The sequence below is a fragment of the Dipteris shenzhenensis genome, chromosome 33, assembly GCF_047967505.1.
Source record: "Dipteris shenzhenensis isolate YYH24624 ecotype China chromosome 33, Dip_SZ_1.0, whole genome shotgun sequence".
Taxonomy (NCBI): Eukaryota; Viridiplantae; Streptophyta; class Polypodiopsida; order Gleicheniales; family Dipteridaceae; genus Dipteris; species Dipteris shenzhenensis.
The window spans coordinates 33,926,102-33,952,297 of record NC_141628.1 but is presented as its reverse complement, the minus strand read 5'-3'; the positions used below and the strand labels follow the sequence as shown (position 1 = coordinate 33,952,297).

At 41.4% G+C, this 26,196-nt stretch overlaps 1 protein-coding gene across 1 annotated transcript in view; it reads right to left on the bottom strand.

The window, feature by feature from the left end:
* Positions 1-15,060, bottom strand: part of LOC147880010 (B3 domain-containing protein Os11g0197600-like) — a 31,723-nt gene extending 16,663 nt beyond the window's left edge. The window contains exons 1-3 of the mRNA XM_087371638.1: positions 14,995-15,060; positions 13,966-14,751; positions 13,637-13,882 (exon numbers count right to left, since the gene is read on the bottom strand). Of these exons, the coding sequence (XP_087227764.1) occupies positions 13,637-13,882; positions 13,966-14,751; positions 14,995-15,060 (1,098 nt within the window). The remainder of the gene's footprint in view (positions 1-13,636; positions 13,883-13,965; positions 14,752-14,994) is intronic.
* Positions 15,061-26,196: the final 11,136 nt, after the last annotated feature.

Genomic DNA, 26,196 nt, shown 5'->3' with positions numbered 1-26,196 from the left:
AACATGAACATAACCTGTTGGCTGCTCCATATAGACCTCTTCTTGCAAATCACCATGCAAGAAGGCATTCTTTACATCCATTTGATGTAAAGACCATCCCTTTGATGCAGCCATAGCAATCACTACTCTTACGGTTGCCATCCTTGCAACCGGTCTGAATGTTTCTTCATAATCAATGCCATATATTTGTGCATACCCCTTGATAACTAATCTTGCCTTGTATTTGTTCACAGAACCATCTGCATTGTGCTTCACCTTATAAACCTAGTTGCAGCCAATTGCATTCTTGTCTTTAAGCAAAGGCACCAATTCCCATGTAGCATTTCTTCCAAGGCACCATTTCTTCATCCATGGCTTTCTTCCATTTTTCTTTTCCCATGGCTTACTCAAAAGAAGTGGGTTCCAGTTCATGTATCACTTTGACCATATAGGCATAGTGAATGGCTGTAAATCCATCATATTTTAGCCTATCCACAGGATACCTAGCTCTGGTAAACCTTCGCAAAATAGGCTCACTACGAGGTGCTCTCAAAACATCCCTTATCTTCCTTACTCCAGGGGTAACAACAGAAGGAATACCCAACTCATCATCAAGGCTCTGTTCTGAGCCACTGGATTCACCATCCACATAAGAGTGACCTGCATTCACATCAACCATGGGCTGATCTACTTTCTCTTTTCCTTTTCGTGATACTTGCATACCACTATCTGCATTGCATTGAGGAGATCCTTCTGATCTCAAGTCCGCATGTCCATGGCGAAGTATGTGAACCACTACTAGAGGATTTTGTGCATCTACATCATCAATCACATTTACTGGTTTATACTAGCTGCTCATCTCATCAAAAACAACATCTCTGCTCACTCTAAACTTATGAGTAGAAGGGTTATAGCATCTATACCCTTTCTGCTACAGAGAATAACCAATAAAGATGCACTTCTCAGCTTTTGGATTCAACTTGGATCTCAACTCATCTGGCACATGAACATAGGCAATGCAACCAAAAACTTTCAAATGAGAAATATCTGGTTTCCTACCAGTATACCTTTCCTCTGGTGTTATGCCATGTATTGCTCTAGTGGGAGTCCTGCTTATTATATAGACTGCTGTAGCAACTGTTTCAACCCAATAATAATATGGCAGGTCTTTTTCGTTGAGCATGGCACGAGATACCTCTCCAACATGCCTGTTTTTCCTTTTTGCAAGTCCATTTTGTTGTGGGGTATGACTGCATGAATATTGCTACTTTATGCCATGCTCCTACAGGAAACTTGTAAACTAATTTGAGAGGTACTCTCCCCCTCCATCTGACCTTAGGCATTTTATTTGCAGGCTTGTTTCTTTTTCAACCATAGCTTTAAAAGTTTTGAAATGCCCAAACACTTCACTTTTCTTTTTCATAAAATACACCCAAACTTCTCTGTTGTAGTCATCAATAAAAGTGACAAAATAATGATAGCCTCCGATAGATGCAACTTTAGTAGTCCACACATCAGAGTGGATTAATTCCAATGGCCTCTTACTCTCTTGAACATGTCTAGGAAATGGTTTCCTTGCCTATTTTCCAAATTGACAAGCTTCACATACCTTATGCATTTTTGGAACCTTGAACTTAGGCGATCCTGCAACAATATTTTAGGCCTGCATGAATTTAAGTCACTATAGATTAACATGACCAATGAGTTTATGCCAGATATCAATATCTGCAACTACACCGGTCCAATGTGCAAACATTGCTGCACTCAATTCAAGCATGTCCGCATCCAACGTAAACATCCTGCCCTTCTTCTTCCCTTTTGCTACCAAACGACCTTTATTTTTCATATCCTCAACAAAGCATCCATGAGGATTAAATCTAACCTACAAGCCCTGCTCAACCATTTGACCAATAGAAACCAGGTTCTTGGTGCTATTTGGGACATGAAATACATCAGACAGGTATTTCTTTTTTCCATCCTGCATAGACAAAGGAATTTTACCAATCTACATAATAGGATGTGCAGTATCATCACCAGTCTCCACAAATCCTGGTCTTTCCATTTTCCTTGCATCTTGCATCCATTCTGCATGACCTGTCATGTGGTTTGACACACTTGAGTCAACATACCACACATCATTGATTTCTTATGCACTTGTCACAGAATTGGTCATGTGCTACACCATAAACAGATGCTGATTTCTGTCATCACCCTGTCTACTAGAGGATGCATAATTGACTTGCTGCAATTTTGCAGTCATGATGTCATTTTGCTTTTTATAGTAGTATTTAACCATATGACCCATTTTACCACAGTAGTAGCATTCAACATTGTTGTTTACATTTTGGCCTCTCTGCCATCCACCACGACCTCTTTGGCTCCCCCTGCCTCTAAAGTTACCACGTCATGCCATGTATTGCTCCAGTGGGAGTCTTGTTTATTATGTAGACTTCTATAGCAACTGCTTTAGCCCAATAATAATCTGGCAGGTCTTTTTCGTTGAGCATGGCACGAGATACCTCTCCAACATGCCTGTTTTTCCTTTCTGCAAGTCCATTTTGTTGGAGTTTTATTGTGGGGTATGACTGCATGATTATTGCTACTTTATGCCATGCTCCTGTAGGAAACTTGCAAACTAATTTGAGAGGTACTCTCCCCCTCCATCTGACCTTAGGCATTTTATTTGCAGGCCTATTTCTTTTTCAACCATAGCTTCAAAAGTTTTGAAATGCCCAAACACTTCACTTTTCTTTTTCATAAAATACACCCAAACTTCTCTGTTGTAGTCATTAATAAAAGTGACAAAATAATGACAGCCTCCAATAGATGTAGCTTTAGTAGTCCACACATCAGAGTGGATTAATTCCAATGGCCTCTTACTCTCTTGAACATGTTTAGGAAATGGTTTCCTTGCCTGTTTTCCAAATCGATAGGCTTCACATACCTTATGCATTTTTGGAACCTTGAACTTAGGCAATCCTGCAACAATATTTTGGGCTTGCATGAATTTAAGTCATTGTACATTAACATGACCAATGCGTTTATGCCAGATATCAATATCTACAACTACATCGGTCCCATGTGCAAACATTATTGCACTCAATTCAAGCATGTCCGCATCCAATGTAAACATTCTGCCCTTCTTCTTCCCTTTTGCTATCAAGCGACCTTTATTTTTTGTATCCTCAACAAAGCATCCATGAGGATTAAATGTGACCTACAAGCCTTGCTCAACCATTTGACCAACAGAAACTAGGTTCTTGGCGCTATTCGGGACATGAAATACATAAGACAGGTATTTCTTTTTTCCATCCTGCATAGATAAAGGAATTTAACCAATATGCACAATAGGATGTGCAGTATCATCACCAGTCTCCACAAATCCTGGTCTTTCTATTTTCCTTGCATCTTGCATCCATTCTGCATGACCTGTCATGTGGTTTGACGCACCTGAGTCAACATACCACACATCATTGATTTCTTATGCACTTGTCATAGAATTGGTCATGTGCTGCATCATAAATAGATGCTCATTTCTATCATCACCCTGTCTACTAGAGGATGCATAATTGACTTGCTGCAATTTTGCAGTCATGATGTCATTCTACTTTTTATAGTAGTCTTTAACCATATGACCCATTTTAAAGGTAAGACCCTCTCATGGCCACGTTTAAGATAGAAAAATTGAATGGCCAAGGTTTCCATTCTTGGAAAATGAGAATAAAATTTGTGCTTATGAAGGAGAACTTGTGGGATTCGGTCAAGTCAGGGAATCAATCATCACAAGAAGGTGAATCCACCACAACTAAAGGGTTAAGAAAGCTATGAAATCATTGCATTAGGCTTGGGAGATGATTATGTGCATCATATTTTAGATTTGGAATCTCATTCTGAGACTTGGCATAAGTTAGTTGTGCTATTTAGTGCTAGCTCTCATACTTCTAAGTTGAATTTAAAAATTAAGTTCATTGAACTTAAGATGGATGGAGACACTATTGCAGCTCATGTTAACACTATGAGGAGTCTTATGAGATAATTGGCCTCAATCAGCTCTCTAGTCATTGAAGATGATGCAATGGCTATGCTCTTTAAGAGAATGCCTAAGGATTTTGACTATGTTATGATTACTTTTGGTCATAAAGGAAGGCAGCAACAAGGAAGAAATCCAAATCATTGCAGTAGAAGGCCATTAGAAGGAAACGGGAAGGTAGTGGAGTTCCAAATCTAGAGCGAAATCTCAAAAGGACATTATTTTGAAGGGAGAGGGAAGTGGAGTACTTAAGGATGTAGTACTAACTAGTAAAATAGATGTACTATTAGGTAGTGAGGAGCTTGCATCCATTCCCTCACAGACTCATCCATGCTACAATGTACTACCAGGAATTGATGAGCCTACACTTGAAACCTCCCAAACTAGTCTATAGTAGGCTATTAGTCAAGACCTAGGTTATGAATCCCTCAAGATGGCTAGCTATGTCGCTACTGCACTATCTCAAGAAGTGTAACTTGACAAAATATATTAGATCTATTGGATTCTCTTGGAGTTCACCTTAAAAAATTTTAGTGTAGCATGTGCATTCAAAAGGAGGGGTATTTTAATTCAACTTATGGAAAATTTTTATAGGGTTACAATAACAAGAGGGGTTTTTAATTCAATTTTAGAGAAAAGCCCATTAGTTCATAAGTAAAGAGGGGTGGTTTTATTAGGGTGTTAACTACAATAGTTGGCAATGTAGTGGCAAGTTTGTAGAGCTAGGATTTTTCCTTGGTGCTAAATAGGCCCAAGTTGATTACAGTTAAGAATGAGGAAAGAGAGTGGTATAAGGGGTTGGGCCTCCCTTCAAAAGGTGATGTATAAAAGGCCAAGTGGTTGACTTTGGTCTTCATTGTTGGATGCACAAATATGGAATACAAGTCCCTCTTCTCTTCGAAGAGTTTTTTTGGGTGTTCTCTTGTTTCCTTTGTGTTTGCCAATATGATCCCCGTTCATTCTCCTCTTCCCCTCCCCTTCTCCCTCTCTTCCTACCTCCCCCCTTTCCCTCCTTCTCTCATGGAAACACAATGCAACAATCCAAAAGCCTGTTGAGTCACACTTGTGAATGGCTCATGCTATGCATTGCTCTAGTGGAGTATCTTGGAGTAGAGGCTCCATCGGCATTCCCTCAAGATCGCCAAGACATGTGAGTCACTGCTATCAAGACTACACATCTTTGGTGCTATTTCCATGGAGTTCAAGGTATCCTTTTGCATTGCACTTGCCTTTTCTCATCATCTACCCATTGATCATTTCTTCATTTTCTTTTTGGAAAGAATTTTTAATCCTTTGAAGCTTGATTTTTATGTTTTTTCATCTTTTGAGTTCGTAGAAAGATAGTTTTGAAGATTTATAAGGAGTGTATGGTGTTAAAACTCACAAAAAATAACAAATAACAAGGAATCATGTTGAAAATCGAAGTGGTTTTGAGTGTTGACAGTCACCTCTTCAAGAAACCTCTCATTTTGCATTCAAATGTTATTTTTCTTTCTTGTTTTTTGCATAGAGTAGGTAGAGTACATAGTTTAACATCCCACTATCACAAAAAACCATGAACAATTACTTTAAAATCCATAAAAACTAGTCAGCAAAACTATGAGTACCTATCCCACCAACCCATCGCCTTAGCTCGGTATCCCGTCGACTTACATGTGTCAGGTTGCTAACCACCTACCAAATTTATGGTTTGACGGGAGGGTTGACCTAGTGCTATAGCCTACCATCCCTCCACCTAGTGCTATAGCCATATCCCTTTGCAAGATGCCATACTGATCATCCCATTGGGTTGATGTTCTAACTCTATCCTGCCAAGTCGGTGTTGTAACATTAACTCTATCGCACTGGGTCGGTGCTTTAACTCTATCCCATTGGGTCAATGCATTAGCTCTATCCTACTAGGCCAATGCCCTAGCTATATCCCATCGGGTCGGTGCTTTAACTCTATCCCGTTAGATCGATGACTTAGCTCTATCCCATTGGGTCGATGCCTTAGCTCTATCCCCCCATCCGAAGATATAGCTCTGGGAACAAAAAAATCAATGAAGCCACCATGGGTGGACTCAACCTAGAATTGGGGCCTTAAATGTGCCAATGTGACGCATGATATTGAGATCAAGAAGAGTCCTACAAGCTCACCTTGAGCTTGAAGACAGTGCCTCAAATTCCATGTTTTCGACCTCCATACCTAGCTTGGCATCATCAGGGTCAGCAAACTCAAAAGTCAGTTCTCACTCCTTGTAAGAACCTGCACCACGTGAGTTATCCAGCTCGGAAGAGTCCATGAGTCAGGATAGAGACATGGGCAAACCCTCTAATGATAGAGCCGCAGTGGCTCTAAACTCCAGCCCTAATGATCTCCACTCTTCTATCCCACCTACAGCAACAACTAGATTAAGGGATACCTTTTTCAATATCATGGGAAGGTTTGGGTTAACAGACCCAGTAGAATTGCTAAACCCATTTGTTGGGCAGACTAGGGTAATATTATAGCCTCAAATGTTGGCCCAACCACATATATCACCAACAATGCTCAGGGAACCAAGTCCTATGATACTTCCAATCAACCCCCATCGTACCAATTCTTTGATGATAGACAAATCCTATGGGGATGGATTTGGACCCAAATTCTCACAAGGGTCGCAAATGTTAGAACAAGGGGGACAAAGGAGCAATATCGAAGGACCACAATTAAGACCCTCCACCTCAGAATCCCATATGGTTCCTACTTGGAAACAAAACTTGGGAGATATTCCCTACCCAATAATTGGCCCTTATAGATCTAATCCTGTAGGGAACATACCACTTCATAAAGGACCTTCAGTCCAATTTGTTAGGCCCAACCTAACCCAAGTCACAATGCAAATGCCTAGTGGTCCTCGATCCTCCCATCCCAACCTTGTGCCATCAAATCCATGGAACCCTTCATTAGAACCACTAATGTATGGGACATGGCCCACTGTTCCACAACCTCCTCCTATATCAAAAATGGTCCTTAAGGATGAAGATATGAGAATCCAATTGTGCAAGCACTCGGAAGGGGGGCCACAATGCCACCTTCCCCTCAAGGAGCAAGCCTTTCACAATCTCCAAGCTAATCACTAATTTTATCAGAGGAGACCCAGTCTCCCATGTTGAGGGATTTGAACAAATCTATAAGACTTTTGGTGGTATTGGAGATCTAGAAACACTATTGCAGATAAAGTGAGAACATTGCATGGCTTCTCGAAAAAAGATTCTACTCAAAATCCTAGGACTATTGGCCACTTTTTAAAAGTAATTTATTTTCTCATAGGTCCATCTCCAAAAACAATTAATTCTACAAAAAGGCACAAATTTTTGCAGAACAACTTTTTTAGATGAACTAGATACATATACTTAGGCTTTCAAACTTGACTACACATGAATATCATTTTCAAAACACATGATCGATAGATTATTAATTTTATCTTAATGGTTGAAAGAAATATTTTACATCCACAAAGTCACGCTAAGATTTAATCATCACTCATGGTATAGAAATGTAATTCAAACCAAATGAGCATGAAAGATATTATTATTTATATTATAACCAAGAAGCCAAATGAAGTACATGTGAAATATGTACCAAATGGAAAATCCATATGACAAATAGAAAACCACATCATTTAAATATCTTAAAATACTTCCATATGTCAAAGTACCCTAAACCCTTTAAAAAATCACAAATTAGGACATAATTTGATGATATTGATCATCGAGCCATGTCATAAAGCTAACCCTAAATTCGATGACGGCATTGAGTTATAGCAAAGGTAATGATGTCGATGATAATATCAAATTTTGGCATGATTGTGATAAAACTCAATAACAACATCGATTTTTATCATAAGTTATGACAAAAATTCATGATATCATCGAATTTGGTCATAATTTATGAGATAGAATCCGATAACATCATCGAATTTTGTCATAACAATGACAGAAATAGTAAAACAGCTATAACTTTTGAACCAGGACTCCGTTTTAGGAGCTTTCTGGCTCAAAATTTAGAGCAAGAGTGGCTCTACAATTATGTTTTAGCACTTTTTTCAAAATTGCATTTGAATTTCCTCAAAAATTGGGTGCAATGTAAGGGGGTGATTATCTACTACAAAATTGCTTATAGAAAGAAATTTCATCTAACCAACACATATACCCTACTAGCACCAAACAATAATCCTAGCATAGATATAGCTCTAATTGCCCACATTAAAATCATATTATGGCTAATTGATATTTTGGTTCAACTTATGACATAACTTGATAACATGATCAACTTCTATCATAAGCTATGAGTCATAATAGTATCAACTTTCCTCGTGACCTATAGATACTAGGATGGATATCAAATTTAAACTTCCACAAATAGATGAGGATGCAATATATGTTGGCATCATTTGGGAATTACAAAATACATGCTTGATGAGGAGAAAAAATATGCAAAGTATATGATGGGTAGATTCTTCTTTTATTTTCATATGATAAAATTGCAATCATGCTAACTTTCTTCCTTGTGTGTACATCGGTTTAATGGAGAATGTGCTCAATTTTATGTATTCATGCAAATCCAGTTAAGTCAAGAACTCCATTTTTCCAATGTTTTTCTTTTGGGGATATATAATAGAAGCCATTTTTTTAGAGATGAGTAAAAAATGGCAATTTTTGACAGTATAAAAAAGAATATTCCATTTAGTTCTCATTTATATGAAATAGTTCTCACTTCATCTACAATAGTGTTTAGATAAGACCAATGCAAGGCTTAAGCCTTGATGACAAGGATAGACAATGGTTTAGAGCCTTAAACTATGAGGAGAAAATAAACTGGGATAGATTGCATAAATCTTTAATTTTGAGGTTTGCCCCAAATGGTCCCAAGTGGAGCCTCATTAGCTAGCTTTATGAGGTGAAGAATAAGGACACTGAGTCCTTAAGAGACTATATATCTAGGATTGAACATATGAACTTGCGATGTGAAACCCATGAGAGGATGAGTGATGTGTAGCTCTTGGGTCAACGTTTGCTTGGGTGTAGTTAATCATGAAACTATTTTCGGGGCCATTTTGAGGCCGCGATGCAACGAGTTGGTGGGTGAGATTTTGAATTTTACATGGACCCACACTCTCGTTGGAAGTTTTTCTAGCATCATGATTGCCGCACTAGTGTAATAATGAGACATAATCTTATCATTCTCAATAGCGTAGGGCTGGACACATGGCACTATGTGCAATTACTCATGAGCATAGAGAATGTTTCTCTCCCTCTAGCCTGACTATATCACACAGCCTTTGCCTTGCCATCTATCGTTGCGCAGATTCGCATCTGCCACTGTACAACAAAATCTTTTGTTGTGCTGACCACCGTGCTGGTTGGAGCGCAACCACATTGGCCTGACTAACAACACTTTGCAATTTATGCATTAGGGGAGAATTGGGGTCTCAAAAGGGCCTCCAATCAGTGTTTCCTAATTTCAAGGGATTAGAGAATGATTTAAGGTGTACCAATGACCTCGGGGGGGTCACTCATCATATGTAACCCTATCACGTGAGTTCAACAGAAGGATTTTTTTTATTTCTAAAATTTACAAAAATAAATATACATAAGGGACTATTTAAAATAGTTTTGGAAAAAATTTATAGATTTGTATAAAAAAGGGGTACATTTTATTAATTAAATTTTTTACAGAAAAGGGACTTTAAATATAGGGCTTGAATGCACGTGATAGGGCAGGCTTGTAGAGAGCCCCTATTGGTTGCTCCCCTTACACTAGGGACCACCCAAACGATCCCTCCCTCCTCTTAACCCATGTTTGACCCTCCTACCAGGTGCACCTCCCCCACGAGCCCAAAACTGCCTTCAATGGGATGGTAGGGTCCTTCTAGCAAAATTTTCTTCTCCCCTCCCTCTTTCTAGGGCCTCTGCTCCCCACTGTTCTGGTCTAGCCTACCAAATCACTCCGTTTGAACCAAATCGCATGCATTTTTTCTCTTCCCCCACTTTTAATGCTCCCTCTTGCTCTGGTCTGCTTGCTACAGCTCCTCTCTCTGCATCGTTGGCAAGGTTCCCTAAGGAAAAGGTATTGAAAGAAAGATGAGCAAACATCAAATGGAGAAATTTAATAAGTTTTGTATAGCAAGGAGATGTAGAAGTAGATCGAGAGATATGAAACAACCAAAGCAGAAAGAATAAATGCAAGGAGGAGATTCAGAGTAATGTACAAGCAAGCGCAATCATATCCATAGGATCTTGCCCTTCTCCCCACTCACATGTCACTTGATTGGCTACAACTGGCTCTATGTAAAGTCGAAATGATGGAGAGACAATAAACGAGCATGAGCGAGAGTTATCATCCGGATGTATGATGCATGTACATTTCTTACCTCTTGACATAATTAAGTAATTATTTGTGGCAATATATGCTATAAAATAGATGCATCCTCATTGTTTTAATAATGCTCTTTTATAGTACAAAAAGTATAGTGCATTATGGTCATATGGACGACATTTTTGCATGGAACGCATCGATTCAAAGAGAGTCACGTATGATTGTGGAGTCATGGCTAACTTCACACAAGATAGCCGAGCAAGTGCTTCGGATACCAATCTTCTCTCCTCACAGTTTGATTATTGTGGGACCATACGTGGAATCTATGAAATTGATTTTAGACGATTTAGTATTTTCATTCCTGATGTAAAATGGTTTAGAACTATTTACAATGGTCCCCATGTGATAATGAGAAAAGATAGCAGTGGTTTCTTTGAGATAGACTCTACCAAACTTTGGACCGATGAAAGTGATACTTTTATTTTCCCGAGCATTGTGAGCAAGTGCATACTAATGATTTAATTAATCAAAGATTTCATTTAAAGATCAATTAGTACATGCACTTAAACATAATTTCATATAATTGATGGCATTTGGCACCCATCTTCAATATAGGTGGTTTTTCATCTGGATCGTTCTGATCCAAGATGGTGGTACATGATCCAAGTTGCATCACAAAGTAAGCAAATTTTTGAAGATAGAGATGTGGATATAGAAATGCCACTACCAATTCCAGATCCAATTGATCTAGAGAGGATCTAGATGGATCTAGCGAAGAAGATGAAGATCATAATATGAGCCAAGAGGAAGATGTGCATAATGACATCATATGGGAGGAAGATGGAGATCACTATATTGAGGAAGAAGATGACGATCATCAAGAATCACCTGACTTTATTGAAGAAGATCATCTTAGGTGAACATACAATGCTAGAGTACGATATAGGAGATCAACTCGGTATAGAGTTGGAGATAGACTTGTTTAGCATGCTGGACTTGGCTCATGATGAAGCCGTTGATGTAAATGCTCTTCATTGATTTTTTTCATCTCAAACTTGGACATGAATATATGAGCTTCAAACTTAATGTACATGCTCTTGTACTTCTATTCTTTTAAAGGATCAAACAAGCATGAAATGATTTTTTTTTTTTTGTCATTGGGAAAAACTATCTCTAAAGGTCGGTATGGGAAGAAACACTCTCTGTAAAATGTCGCCATAGGAAAGTGTCTTAGAGTCATTATATAATGACCTTTTTACAAGTCTGGTAAAGGTCGCTATATACCAACGTGCGATACATTTTTAAACCCACCTTAATACCGATGATTAGCACACCGCACACACTAAACTTCGGTGCTTAACCGTTGGAATAACACCTATTTGTAGTAGTGCATGCTCTATCAGTTTGGGCAGTGTATATTTCATTTCAAGTTTCAGGTTTCTCTCCAACTTTGATGAAGGGAATAAGGTGGATGGGACTGACTATCCATAATGGAAGGTCAAGATCTAGAGCCACCTAGTTGCAAGGAATTAGTATACTTGCTAGGATCTAGATGAAGTTAAGGATTCAAAGTCAAGACACCAAAGGAGTTCATGATCATTCAATGATGACAAGGTAACTCTTCAAGGATTCTCAATTTCTAAAATTAGTTGCTGGCCATGATGAGGAAGGAAGGGGCATCGATGCATGACCACCTCATCAAGGTTGAGATTGAATGAGGCCAATCGATAACAATTGGCTAGAAGATGGGACATGAATGCTCGTACTCAACATGCATAATGGGCAAGGTGCTTGGAATACTCTCTCATTAACCATGCTCATCTTAACTACTGAGCGTGGAAGCATGGAATGCTATGTGGAGAGAGAGAGAGAGAGAGTGAGAGAGAGAGAGAGAGAGAGAGAGAGAGATTGTGGTCATGCATAAAGACATCATGAAAGCTTAGGGTTATGATAACTACTATCTTTACTCTTCAGGTTGGGACCCGCCGACAATGGCCAGAATTACCCTTTCGTATAAATGTCGACCCCTCGATGAAGGCATACATGTTGGTCCCCACTGAAGGGCTAGGATGAGGCTATGAAGCAATCTGTTCATGGTTGAGCCCATACTGCCTGCTTTGGGTCTGAGGCTAACCATAGGGAACTGTGTCCATGACAGGATAGTACATGCAGGAGCTAGGGCTGCTGAAGAACTCCTGAAACACAATTGCACTTGCAATGTGTATGATTTAACATGAGGGTCCCAATTTTCTCTCTCTCTCTCTCTCTCTCTCTCTCTCTCTATGATTTAACATGAGGGTCCCAATTCTCTCTCTCTCTCTCTCTCTCATATGTAAAATGAGAACCATTTCACATGATGTGGAATTGCAGAAAGGAAGATGGGCAAGACCTAGAGTCTCAAGAGTAGAAAGAATATGTACAATTTGCCCTGCAGGGGAGGTGGAAAATGAGCCGCATGTACTCCTAAGATGGCGAGCCTATGCTCAAATCAGAGAAAGATGTCAAGGCAACTTGAGAATTCTATTAGAGCAACCAGCTACAAAGCTAGGGAGCTACCGAAAAGAAGATTTGGAACACTGCAACAAGATTCTTGGGCTAGCACACAAGCTAGCACATCAGTACTACCTACATAGTAAGTCTATAGTATTTTACTTCATGGGATGTAAAAGATCACTATTTATTGATAGGGATCCATAGATCAAGAGTCTCAAGGCAACCATCACAAACATCTCTCTCTCTCTCTCTCCCTCTCTCCATCAAAAGTGGTAGTTGTGCCCTTCTACGTAGATCTGATGGACTTATTAACTTTCGGAGAGTGGTAGCAAAAATGATGCGTGATCAATGTAATTATTAACAAACGACCCTTCGAAAATGGCCTCCAAAAGCCTCAACAAGAGCTACTCTATTTCCTGTGATTTTATGACAGTTATCCGAGCAATCGTAGATGGAGAATCATGATAAATAAGAAGCCTGTCCTCCTCGCAAACAAAATGTGACTTCAGAAGTCTGCGATTCCTACAATCTGAGAGTACCAGCAGGCTGCAGAAAAGAAATAGCTAGCGCATATGGTGGTCTATGTAGCAGGTTCTTTCTGATGATGACAGTCGTTATACATATGTTCCATTTGGTTAATATTGTGCTTCATTTGCTTTGCGGCTCATAATATTGTTCAGCAACAGTACCCCGCAGTCAATTCTCTAGTGAGCAAAAAATACCTTTCAGCTTCTTCAAGAATAAAGGCGCCATGATTCTTTAGCAAGTTAGTAGGAATTTGTAGTATTCACCCGTGCCCTGAAGATGTGGACGTTGAATTGCACCATGTCTGGATCAACAAGCTCGAATATGCAAATGTCATCCGGCTTCAGCCCTTGCGCTTTGGCGAAAGGAGACCATCCGGCACTGAAGAAGGCACGAGACTTCCGGAGACCTCCCAACCACTTACAATTCCAGTGTCTCCCAAGAGGATCCACGAACGTAGCGATAACGGTCCTCCCTGGGAGATAACGCTTTACGAAGTTGTGTGGTAAGACCTGGACTCACTCAAATACAAAGAAACGAGGGATTAGAAGGAATTTATCACACGCTGCACCCCAGCATACAGATGATAGCTTACCAGCTTGAGATCTTTGTACAAGCTTGAAGGAGTGATCATCTTTCTGGCAATAGGATATTCGCTTTTAAAGGCATTGGCCTCACGTGCGAGTCGTTCTCTTTCTAACTTTAATGCAAAAGCCTGCCTTCGATCTTCAATATTGTAACAATGGTGATCGGCTGTGTAGGTCGTATGGAAATCTGTGTGCAGGCACGATGATGGCCTGTGACCTGTATATTCCTTCTCTACTGTAATTTCTACCTCAGAGTCTGCTTCTTCAGAATCTCGTGGCCGATGTGTTGTCTCCTGCGTTCCATTATCTGCGTTCTCTTGCTGATCAGCATCCTTCGTTCTAGAGCTTGGACTGATAGTATCTATCGGAACTAAGTCCTGGCATGAATTATCAGCTTCCATTGTTTCCTTTTCCCCTATTCTCTTTCTCCGAGAGCTGCCAAACGAAGCAGAGTCCTCCAAGGCTAAGCCTTCGTCATCCTTAGATATTGATTTTGTACTTGGATGGACGACCCTCGTGACGGTGGGAAGGCAATGCTGTCCCTTTTCACAGCCCCCGTTTGCTTCGTATAAGGAAACTTTGAATCGGTTCCTCCCGAGGTAGGTGAGCACCAGCACGTCGCCTATCTGGAGATGATGATCCTTAGAAAATTGGCTCCATCCTGGACTCGCCAAAAGCATTGTCGTCCGGTCACGTTGGATATCTGCGTACCACACCCAACCGCTCGGCCCTTGCAGTTGGACTTCTCCAACGCACTTACCGAGAAAAAGATGAGCAAAGCGACGTGGGATTTTCTGCGCACAAGCCAAGGTAAAGTATGAGCTCTGCTATTTCGTTTAAGAAGGGGAAATTATAAGACATTTTCCTGCGCACAAGCGGAGACAAATTATCAGCTTCATCGAATCGAAACAAGAGTGCATATGCTCCTGGAACAGCCAGGGATTATGAGCAGCGAGCTCAAACAATCCCTCAAAGACCATCTTTGAATTTTGTTCCAAATCCGAAAGAGGCAGGACTTCAAACTATGCGGTAATTACTTGAATGTACTGCAGAGCATACGCTACTGATCTAGCACGAAGTCCAGTGGATTGTTTTGGATCCATCCGACTGAGAGACGATCTACGAAAATTTGTTTGCCAGCCCTCTTGAATCAATCTACGATCTACGAAAATTTGTTTGCCAACCCATTAACAAATCTATCTGAATCAATCTACGATCTAGTACGAAAATTTGTTTGCCAACCCATTAGCTTATCTATCTGAATCAATCTACGATCTACGAAAATTTGTGTGCCAACGCATCAACAATTTCTATCTGAATTCGAAGATTGAGAAACTTACCAAGGAGCATGCAGGGTGGGAAGGAAGCATAAGGTGGGATGTGAGCTTGGAGAAGCTGGGAGCGATGTTGGGGCGGGAGGAGGAGAGAGCATGGGAGGAAGAGAAGCATTGGTGGGTACATTTGAGGCAGGCGATGTATTGAAGGTGGAGGATATCGGAGGTCATGGGAGGAGACATGCAGGAATATACACGAGGTTGTGAGAGAGCTCATAGAATACAAAGATATCTAGAGACTAACTTGTGAGAGTGAGGGTGATGAGTGACGCTCAAGTGGAGTGAGCTTAGCTCCCAACTTGAGTGAGGACAATTTGAGCTTAGATCCCAATTTGAGATAAAACGAAGAGATAATTCCATCCAGTCACACTTTTACTCCTTCTTAGCCCTCTCGTCCTCGAGTGTTGGAGGTTGTGGGAGAGCTCATACATACAAAGATAGCGAAGGACTTTGTGAGAGTGAGGGTGATGAGTGAAGCTTACGTGGAGTGAGCTTAGCTCCCAATTTGAGTGAAGACCAATTTGAGCTTTAGCTCTCAATTTGAGTCACGACCAAAAGATCATTCCATCCACTCACACTCTTACTCCTCCTTAGCTCTCTCGTCCTTGGTTTGCATGAGTCTTGGAGGTTGTGGGAGAGCTCATACATACAAAGATATCCAAGGGACTTGGTGAGGGTGATGAGTGAGCTTAGCTCCCAATTTGAGTGACGACCAATTTGAGCTTAGCTCCCCGTCCGAGTGAAGACCAAGAGATAATCCCATGCACTTACACTTTTACTCGTTCTTGCGTCCATGTCCCTCTCTCTCTCTCTCTTGTGTGTGTGTGTGTATATCATATCTATATCTATTTATACTATATATAATTAACATTATTCTCACTCACTCTTCTCTCTCGGGGCTGTCACTCAACATATGCAATCCTATCATGTGATTTCAACAAAAGGTTATTTTTAATTCCTAATTTAAAAAATAATAATTTACATAAGGGAATATTTAAACTAGTTTTGGAAAAAAGTTACAGATTTGTATAGAAAAAGGGTACATTTTATTGAGAGTGATTTTGTTGATGTTTTCATGTTTGCATTAATGATTTATTCACATCATCCCTTTTGGTCCAAAATATCATCACGAAGTCAACAACCTGCAAAATTTATAAGGTACACCATTGCTAATAGACATGATATCAGTAGGTAATCACATAATATCGATGGTAATACTTATGATATGATGGGCCCTTAATCATTATTGATCTTAATAGTCTATACATATTGGGGTTTATTACTATTAGTATTGGAAATGATATGGGTGGTAATAGCTATGATACTAGCGAGCCATTGATCATTACCAATGATGCTAGCCTATACATTATTGGTATTATGATAACTATTGGTAGTATTATGGCTACACGTATCGACATAATAATTTTACTAGGTTTCCCAGCTTGTGTCATGAGTGCTCTTCATTTGGCAAGATTTAATCCATCGCTCATGCACCTACCATAGTCAAATAACATGGACCACAATTAGTTATGGGAGCATTAGAGATGCAATGCCAAGGGCATCGAAAGGTCCACATGGTGGATTATAACAACCACAAAACTAGCACCTCACATGAATATAAAGCATGGCCAACATGTAGGTTGTACCAAGATTCAGATTCCAAAAAAAAGGAAGGGTTGTGGGAGAGATGGGAGGAGGTGGGAAAATCTCTTCGAGATCTCCTAATCTCACTCTCCTCCCATAATCTCTATCATATTCATTAGCTTGTAGTTGTGGTTCACCCTTACCCAATATGCTAGATATTGGAGTAGTTGACTACTTCGACAACCACAATGAACACTCTCTCAACGATTACCCTCTTTCTCGCCTCCTATTAGGAATGTGAATTATCCCTTTAGGCATTTTTGGAGCATTGTACCAGGGAACAATCTCTTAGGTTTTGGGCTATTAGAATGACCACTTCATCTTTGGGAGTCCTTGGACTCTTGAAATAAATTATATGTCCCATATATTAAAATATGTAAGATTAATCCTACCCACCATGCTTTAGAAATGCATCAAGATATAGTTCACATCCCTGTAGAAATTTGAGCGACTACTATTTATTATGCATCAACAATCGAAATCAACTTGAGCAAGGTGAGGAAGAAACTCTAACACCTTTGGATTTGGTTTGCAAGCTACATCCATACATATTGTCTTTCTAGCTCTTAGGTTTGTTTTTATTTTTGGAGTTCATTTATTCTACGGTACTTAGTAATTTTAGTTTTTACTACAAGGCATAGGCCCTTTTTCGATGGTTATGCACCGACGTTTAGCACGCGTGGGGCACTAATCGTTGGTATGCAAAGCGGGCTTAAAAAGTGTCGCTATATAGCGACACTTTTATAAACGTCGCTATATAGCGACACTTGCTAGACTTGTATAAGGTCATTATATAGCGACATTTTACAAAGAGTGTTTTTCCCCATACCAACCTTTAAAGATAGTTTTACCCAATGACCAAAAAAACCTCTTTTCATACATGTTTGATCCTTTGAAAGAATAAAAGTACAAGAGCATGTACATCAAGTTTGAAGCTCATATATTCATGTCCATGTTTGAGACTTGGCTTCATCCTGAGCCAAGTCTAGTGTGCCAAACAAGTCTATCTCCAACTCTATACTGAGTTGATCTCCTATATCATCATCGTACTCTAGCATCATACGTTCACCATAGACTTGATCATCTTCTTCAATAAAGTCGGGTGATTCTTGATGATCGTCATCTTCTTCCTCAATATTGTGATCTCCATCTTCCTCCCATATGATGTCATTATGCACATCTTCCTCTTGGCTCATATTGTGATCTTCATCTTCTTCTCTAAATCCATCTGGATCAATTGGATCTGGCATTGGTAGTGGCATCTCCATATCCACATCTCTATCTTCACATCCACATTGGTAGTGTGAAGGTATACGCACACCACCCTCCTCATCCTGTCTCAAGGTTTCATGTAAATATAAGATCTTGTCTCAAGATTTCGTGTTGTGTACGCATGCAATATTAATCACGAACTCAAATAGCATTGACTTTCTGATAATCCATCACCATGTGCACCACCAACGATGGGTACTAGTTTGGGCTCCTCCCCATACATCCTCAAGTGGCACATGACAATACGACGTTGATGTCGTACTTCTCGCTTGCAATGAGTGCAATGACAATACAACCTCTCTGTAAGCCACTCTGTACTCCCAAGCATTGGCGCATCATCTAACAAGCTTTCACTCGTCCCTTCCATCTGCACACCTCCAAAGTCACAACACAAAATGCAAGGAAATCCATTAAGATCCAAAAATTAGCCACCCACGAGCTCCTTCCCTCTCTTCTTAGATCAAGTGCCTTGAACTGACACTTTTAAGGTATAAGTGTTGCTATATAGTGACACTCAGGGTTAAAGGTCGCTATATAGTAACTTTTAGGGTTTAGTATTGCTATATAGCGACACTTTTAGGGTATGAGTGTTATAGCGACTTTTAGGGTTTAGTGTCGCTATATAGTGACACTTTTAGGGTATGAGTGTTGCTATATAGCGACACTTTTAGAGTATGAGTGTCGCTATATAGCGACGCTTTTAGGATATAAGTGTTGCTATATAGCGATGCTGGGAGACTAAAACCCAAAACGCCGCATGACGTCGTCTTTCATAACTCTATTGCGAGAAAAGCAAAAATCTCTCCTCCCATTGTTTCCTCCTCTATTCAATGACCTCGCTTTCCTCCTCTATTTCCCACACTCCTCACCCCTACCAAGCCCCTCTCCCATTGACACTTATGCTCCCTCTCCACCCTTCTCCTTCTCTACTTGTGTGAAAGGAAGTTTTTCAAGAAGGTGTGTCTCTTTAAGCAATGTAGGTTCATTTTTTGTGAGATTTCATTTTGTGAGAGTTGAAGCATGTTTCTCCTTGCATTGCTAAGCCTATGTGCTAATTTTCATGCTTGATTTTCAGAGATTAAGGACAAAAAACGAGATTTGCTCTTCTCTTTTTGGTTTTTCTCTTCCTCCTCTTTCCCTTCCTTTTGTGCTTTCTCCTTGTTTGTAGGCTTATGCTTGTCCCCTCAATCCAATCCCTTTGGAAAGTCGCTTCTCCAAACTCCTTCCTCCTCTAACTAGTTATTTGAAAAATGGTATGTTTCCTCTCTTTTGTAGGGCTAGTCCACGAAACACCGAGGGGACTTTTCTAGGTAAGAAAGTGCTTCTTCTTTTTTCCTTTTTTTGTTTTCGTTATTTGCATTGGTCTGTAGCTAGCGCTTTAAGTGCTAGCTGCAGTGATGAGCATAGGAACCCTTTCTTCTCCTCTCTTCTCTTATTCCCTCTTCTTTCCCTCTTTCTCTTTTCCTCCCTCTTTTCCCCCTCTTTTTCTCCCTCTCTTATTTCCTCTTCTTCCTCTCTTTTCTTCTTGTCCCCTCTCTTTTTTCATTCTCTTTTCCCCTCTTTCCTTCCTCTTCCTTTTCTTCTTTTCCCCTCTCTTATTTCCTCTCTTTCATTCTCTTTTCTTTTCTTTTCATAAGCATATGCATTCACCTATGCTTATGCTCATATGCTTATGTATGAGCATATGCTCATATGCTCATATGCTTTTCCCCTCTCTTTTTTCTTCTCTTTTTCCCTCTTCTTTCTCTTCTTTTCCCCTCTCTTATTTCCTCTCTTTCATCATCTTTTCTCCTCTTTTCATAAGCATATGCATTTTCCTATGCTTATGCATGAGCATATGCTCATATGCTCATGCATAAGCATAAGCATATTCTTTCTCTTTTTTCCTCTTTTTTCTTCTTTTCCCCTCTCTTTTTTCCTTCTCTCTTCCCCTCTTTCTTTCTCTTCTTTCTCTACTTTTCCCCTCTCTTATTTCTTTCTTTCATCCTCTTTTCTCTTCTTTTCATAAGCATATTCATTTGTCTATGTATATCTCTTATAAGCTTATGCTTATGCATGAGCATATGCTCATATGCTCATGCATAAGCATAAGCATATGCTTTCTCTCTTTTTCTCTTTTTTCTCCACTTTTCTTCTTTTCTCCTCTATTTTCTTATTTTCCCCTCTTCTTTTTCCTTCTCTTATGCTCATGCTTATGCTCTTTTCCCCTCTCTTTTTTCATTCTTTTTCCCCCTCTTCCTTCCTCTTCCTTCTCTTCTTTTCCCTTCTCTTATTTCCTCTCTTTCATCGTCTTTTCTCTTCTTTTCATAAGCATATGCATTTGCCTATGTTTATGCTCATATGCTTATGCATGAGCATATGCTCATATGCTCATATGCTTTTTCCCTCTCTTTTTTCCTTCTCTTTTCTCATCTTCCTTTCTTTTCCTTCTCTTCTTTTTCCCTCTCTTATTTCCTCTCTTTCATCCTCTCTTCTATTCTTTTCATAAGCATATGCATTTGCCTATGCTTATGCTTATTCATGAGCATATGCTCATATGCTTTTTCCCTCTCTTTTTTCCTTCTCTTTTTCCCTCTTCCTTTCTCTTCTTTCTCTTCTTTCTCTTCTTTTTCCCTCTCTTATTTCCTCTCTTTCATTTTCTTTTCTCTTCTTTTCATAAGCATATGCTTTCTCTCTTTTTCTCTTTTTCCCCCTCTTTTCTTCTTTTCTCCTCTCTTTCGAAAGGGTAATTTTGTAACAAACAATGTTGTATATCTTTGACATGTATATGCTTCTATCGCTCGACTCGTTTGAGCGATTTTGTATCACCCTTTTTACAAAGAAAATTTTGTAACAAATAACATTCTTTTGAATTACTTTAAAAAAAACATTAGTGGGGCAAAACAGGGCTTGCTGTGGCCCTGTTTAGCCCCATTAATGTTTTTTTAAAGCTTCTGTTAATCGTCGCTATATAGCGATGTTTACCAGTGTCGCTATATAGCGACGTTTATTAGTGTCGCTATATAGCGATGCTTATATAGCGATGTTTATATAGCGACCGTTCTTTTTTGACGCTAATAGCGACATTTTTACGCCCGTCAAAAAAACTTTTTAGTGTAAAAAAGGTCGGTATTTTCGTCGGAAAAGGGTCTGTGCCTTGTAGTGTTTGATGTGTGTGTGTGTGTGTGCATGCGTGCATGCTTTAGAAATGCATCAAGATATAGTTCACATCCCTGTATAAATTTTTAGCGACTACTTTTATTATGCATCAACTATCGAAATCAACTTGAGCAAGGTAAGGAAGAAACTCTGACACCTTTGGATTTGGTTTGCAGGCTACATCCATACATATTGTCTTTCTAGCTCTTAGGTTTGTTTTATTTTTTAAGTTCATTTATTCTTCAGTACTTAGTAAATTTATTTGTGTGTGTGTACACTTTCATTAAAAAAAGTGCGTGTGTGTGTGTGTGTACCTATCTCATTTACTCATCCAAAAACCAATAAAGACGAGTGATGGTGGTGGACCAAATGAGAGTCGATGTAGATGGCACTAACAACGGCATGCGGGTGAGACATAGGGTAAGTAATCTGATGACCAAATTAGATCTCGCACAATAAGTGAATGTTATTTGGTGCTTGAATGCAAGAGGTCAATCATGGTTCTAAAATTGGGTGCGTATAGGCATGAGAGAAACCATATGAAGACTGATGGCCAAGTATCAAAGTGTTGCAAAGAAACCATATAGCACGCCAAGATGCAAAGCCAACACTTTGTATTATAGAGAGACCCCGGCCTATTATAAATAGTTATAGCTATAGATCTATGCTTGTGGGAATAAGAATCTAGTGAAGTGTTTTGTAGTCTCACCTCGGTTCAAGGAGAAATTATCATACCAAGTACTTATTGAATGGGTGTTCCACTTTGCATGGAACACCATACCACCGCTTTTGAGGCACGTGCAAAGTATTGTGCCCATCGGATAAGATTTGCATGGTAGATTGAGTATTAAATACCGTTTTTGCCTTGGCGTCATGTAGAACCGTCAAAAAACACGATCCTAGGTGTGTTTTGCAAATAAGTACTTATCAGATGGGGATGCCACTTTGCACACAAGTCAATACTTCCTAGGTTGAGGAACATGCAAAGTCTTGTGTCCATTGGATATGCTTTGCATAGTCGATCACACATTATACACCATTTTGTTTCTAGTGTTATGCACAATCGTCACAAAATACATTTGCAGGTGTGTTATCCGAACAAGTACTTAAGGGATGGGTGCACCACTTTGTATGCAAGTCAATACAACCTAGGTTGAGGCATGTACAAAGTTTTGTGCCCCTCAGAGAAATGTAGATGCGATAATATTAGCAAATTCTCAGTATGTGTATGTGTGTGTGTGTGTGTGTGGCAAACAATTTCGATACAACAAAGTAAACACCTAGTGCACAAATTATACACTTCATACCTTGAGTATTGTGTCAAAATAAAAGCTAAAATAAGCTTATTGATGAGGATTGTTGTATGACCACGATAGGATCGCTTTGACACCTGTGATTTTTCCCACATGTAAGTTTGCAAATAGTATAAAAAAACGTATAATAATATATTAAAAGTTTGCAAATGTGTATAGCAAGTGAGTAATGGGAAGTGGAAGTGGGAGTGAGGAGGGAGGAGTGGAATGGGAGAGGGGAGGTAATAGGGGTGTATGATAATAAGTATAAAAAATAGTACAATAATATATCAATAGTTTGCAAATGGCAAGTGAGTAATGGGAAGTGGAAGTGAGAGTGGGGAGGTAGGAATGGAATGGGAGAGGGGGAGGTAATAGGAGAGTCAGATAATAAGGGAGTGAAATGAGTGAGGGGAGTTAATAGGGGATGAAAAAGAGGAGGGTGAGATGGGGAAATATGGGATTTTGGGAAATGGGAGGAGTATGGGACATGGTGGAAATGTGGGATGGGAGTGGTGGCAATGGGGGAGGAAGAAGAAATGGATGGGGGGAGGGCCAATGGAAGATTGGGATGAGGGATGGGGGTCCACAAATGGGAGAGGGGGAGCAATGGGAGCCAATGGGAGCGGGGAGGAATGGAAAGCCAATAGGAGAGGAGGAGGAAAACCTAGTTTTTCTTATATATAGTCTTCCTTCTTCATTCATTCTCCCCTCATTTCATTCATTGAAGCAAGAAAGCAAGGACAAGCAAGAAAGCAAGGAAGGAAGAGCAAGAAAGTAAGAAAGAGCAAAGTTACAAACTTTTTCCAGGTACTTGTAAATTTTTTTGATTAATTCTTTATCTAAGTTTTGTAGATTTGTTTTTTTTTAATTTGAAGAGAGAGAAAGAAAGAAAGAGAGAGGAACTAGAGAGAGAAAAAGTTTAGAGAGAAGGAGAGGAGCCTTGGGGGCCGTGGCCTCCAGGAGGAAGAGGGAAGTGGAGGGGGGAGAGAGAGGGAGGAAAGGAGGGAGGGAGCAGCGACAGAAGAGGGGAGGGAGCGACGGAAGAGGGAGGGAGGGGGGAGCGGCGGAAGAGGGAGGGAGGGAGGGAGGGAGCGACGGAAGAGGGAGGGAGGGAGGAGCGGCAGAAGAGGGGAAGGATCAATGGAAGAGGGAGGGAGAAGCGGCGGAAGAGGCGGAGGTAGGGAGGCAGGAGGGACGGAAGAGGGGAGGGAGTGGGGGTAGGGGGAGGTGGCGGGAGGGGGGAGGGGGGGTAGGGAGGCAAGAGGGGGGAGCGGGGGTAGGGGGCGGCGGGGTAGGGGGAGGCGGGAGGGGGGAGCAGGGGTAGGGAGTTGGGAGGGGGGGAGCGGGGGTAGGGGGCGGCAGGGTAGGGGGAGGCAGGAGAAGGGGTAGGAGGCGGCGGGGTAGGGGGAGGCGGGAGGGGGGAGCGAGGGTAGGGAGGCGGGAGGGGGGGAGGCGGGGTAGGGGGCGGCGAGGTAGGGAGAGGGGGTAGGGGGAGCGGGGGTAGGGAGGTGGGAGGGGGGAGCGAGGGTAGGGGGAGGCGCCAAGAGGGTGAGGGGGCAGTGGGAGGAGTGAGGGGAGGGAGGGGAGGGAGAGAGAGAGAGAGAGAGAGAGAGAGAGAGAGAGAGAGCACGAGAGAGAGAGAGAGGGGGTTCCTGGCGGCCATGGCCCCCAGGGAGGGGAGAGTGAGAGAGAGAGAGAGAGAGAGAAATAGAGAGAGAGGGGGGGTCCTGGCAGCCGTGGCCCCCAGGGTGAGAGGGAGGGGAGGGAGAGAGAGAGAGAGAGAGAGGAGGTAGGGGAGGGAGGGAGGGAGAGAGAGACAGAGAGAGAGAGAGAGAGAGAGAGAGAGAGAGAGAGAGAGAGAGAGAGAGAGAGAGGGGGGGGGTCCTAGTGGCCGTGGCCCCCAAGGTGAGAGGGAGGGGAGGGAGGGGAGGGAGAGAGAGAGAGAGGAGGGAGGAGAGGGAGAGAGAGAGAGAGAGAGAGAGGGGGGGGGGCCCTGGCGGCCGCGGCCCCCAGGGTGAGAGGGAGGGGAGGGAGGGGAGGGACAGAGAGAGAGAGGAGGGAGGGGAGGGAGAGAGAGAGCGAGAGAGAGAGAGAGGGGGGGTCTTGGCGGCCGCGGCCCCCAGTGTGAGAGGGAGGGGAGGGAGGGGAGGGAGAGAGAGAGGAGGGAGGGGAGGGAGAGAGAGAGCGAGAGAGAGAGAGAGAGAGAGAGAGAGAGAGGGGGGGGGGTCCTAGCGACCACGGCCCCTAGGGTGAGAGGGAGGGGAGGGAGGGGATGGAGAGAGAGAGAGAGAGGAGGGAGCGAAGGGAGAGAGAGAGCGAGAGAGAGAGAGAGAGAGAGAGAGAGAGAGAGAGAGAGATCGAGAAAGAGAGAGAGGGGGTCTTGGCGGCCGTGGCCCCAAGGTGAGAGGAGTGAGGAAAGGGAGAGAAAGAGAAGTGAGGATGAATGAGGGGAGGGAGAGGTGGGAGAGAGAAAGAGAAGTGAGGATGAATGAGGAGAGGAGAGAGAGAGAGAGAGAGTGAGAAAGTGAGGGGAGGAGAGGAGAGAGAGATAGAAGCCCTGGCGGCCGCGGCCCCCAGGAATGAGAGGAGAGTGAGAGGAGTAAGGGAGGGAGAGGAGTGAGAGTGAGGGGGGAAGGGGAGGGGAGGAGAGAGAGAGAGAGGACTCTTGGGGGCCGCGGCCCCCAGGGATGAGAGGAGAGTGAGAGGAGTCAGGGAGGGAGAGGAGTGAGTGAGGGAGAGGGGTGAGAAGATGTGATGGAGAGGGAAACACTAGTAGAGAGAGAAGAGAGATGAGAAGACTTTAGGAAGAGGGGAAGGTAAGCGACTAGAGAGAGAGGAGAGATGAGAAGACTTAAGGGAGAGAGGAAGGTATGCGACTAGAGGAAGGTTGGGAAGGTATGCGACTAGAGAGATACGCGACTAGAGAGGGAGCTCCATTAGAGAGAGACAAAGCCCACTACATAGAGAAGAGGAGAGGAGTAGAGGGAGAGAGATCGAATTCTTACAACTAAGAGTAGAACGACCACAAGCAAGAGCGATAAATAAGAAGAGACTTACGAGAAGAGGAACATACGAGAAGAAATTATCAAGAAGAATGTTGAACACAAATTCAAATTCAAAAGGGACATACGAGAAGAAAGTATCAAGAAGAATGTTGAACACAAATTTGAATTCAAATTTATCTAGAAGAATGAATTTGAATTTCCCTATCTTTTTTTAAAATTCAAATTTATTCGTGAGTGGGAGGAGTGGGCTAGTTTTTCTTATATATACTCTTCTTTCCATTCATTCATTCTCATTCTCTCCTCATTTCATTAAAGCAACCAAGAGCGGAAGAGAAAGGATAACTTTTTTCACTTTTTCCAGGTACTTGCAATTCTTTTTCTTTACTCGCAATTCTACAATTCGTCTTGTAATTCTTTTTCTTTACTTACAATTCTTTTTCAATTAGTTTCTTGTTAGAGTTTTTGAGTTCTATTTAAATTAATTTCTTATTGAAATTTGTGTTCTAAATTTGAAAAAAGAGATAGAGAGAAAGAGAGAAAGAGAGAGCTAG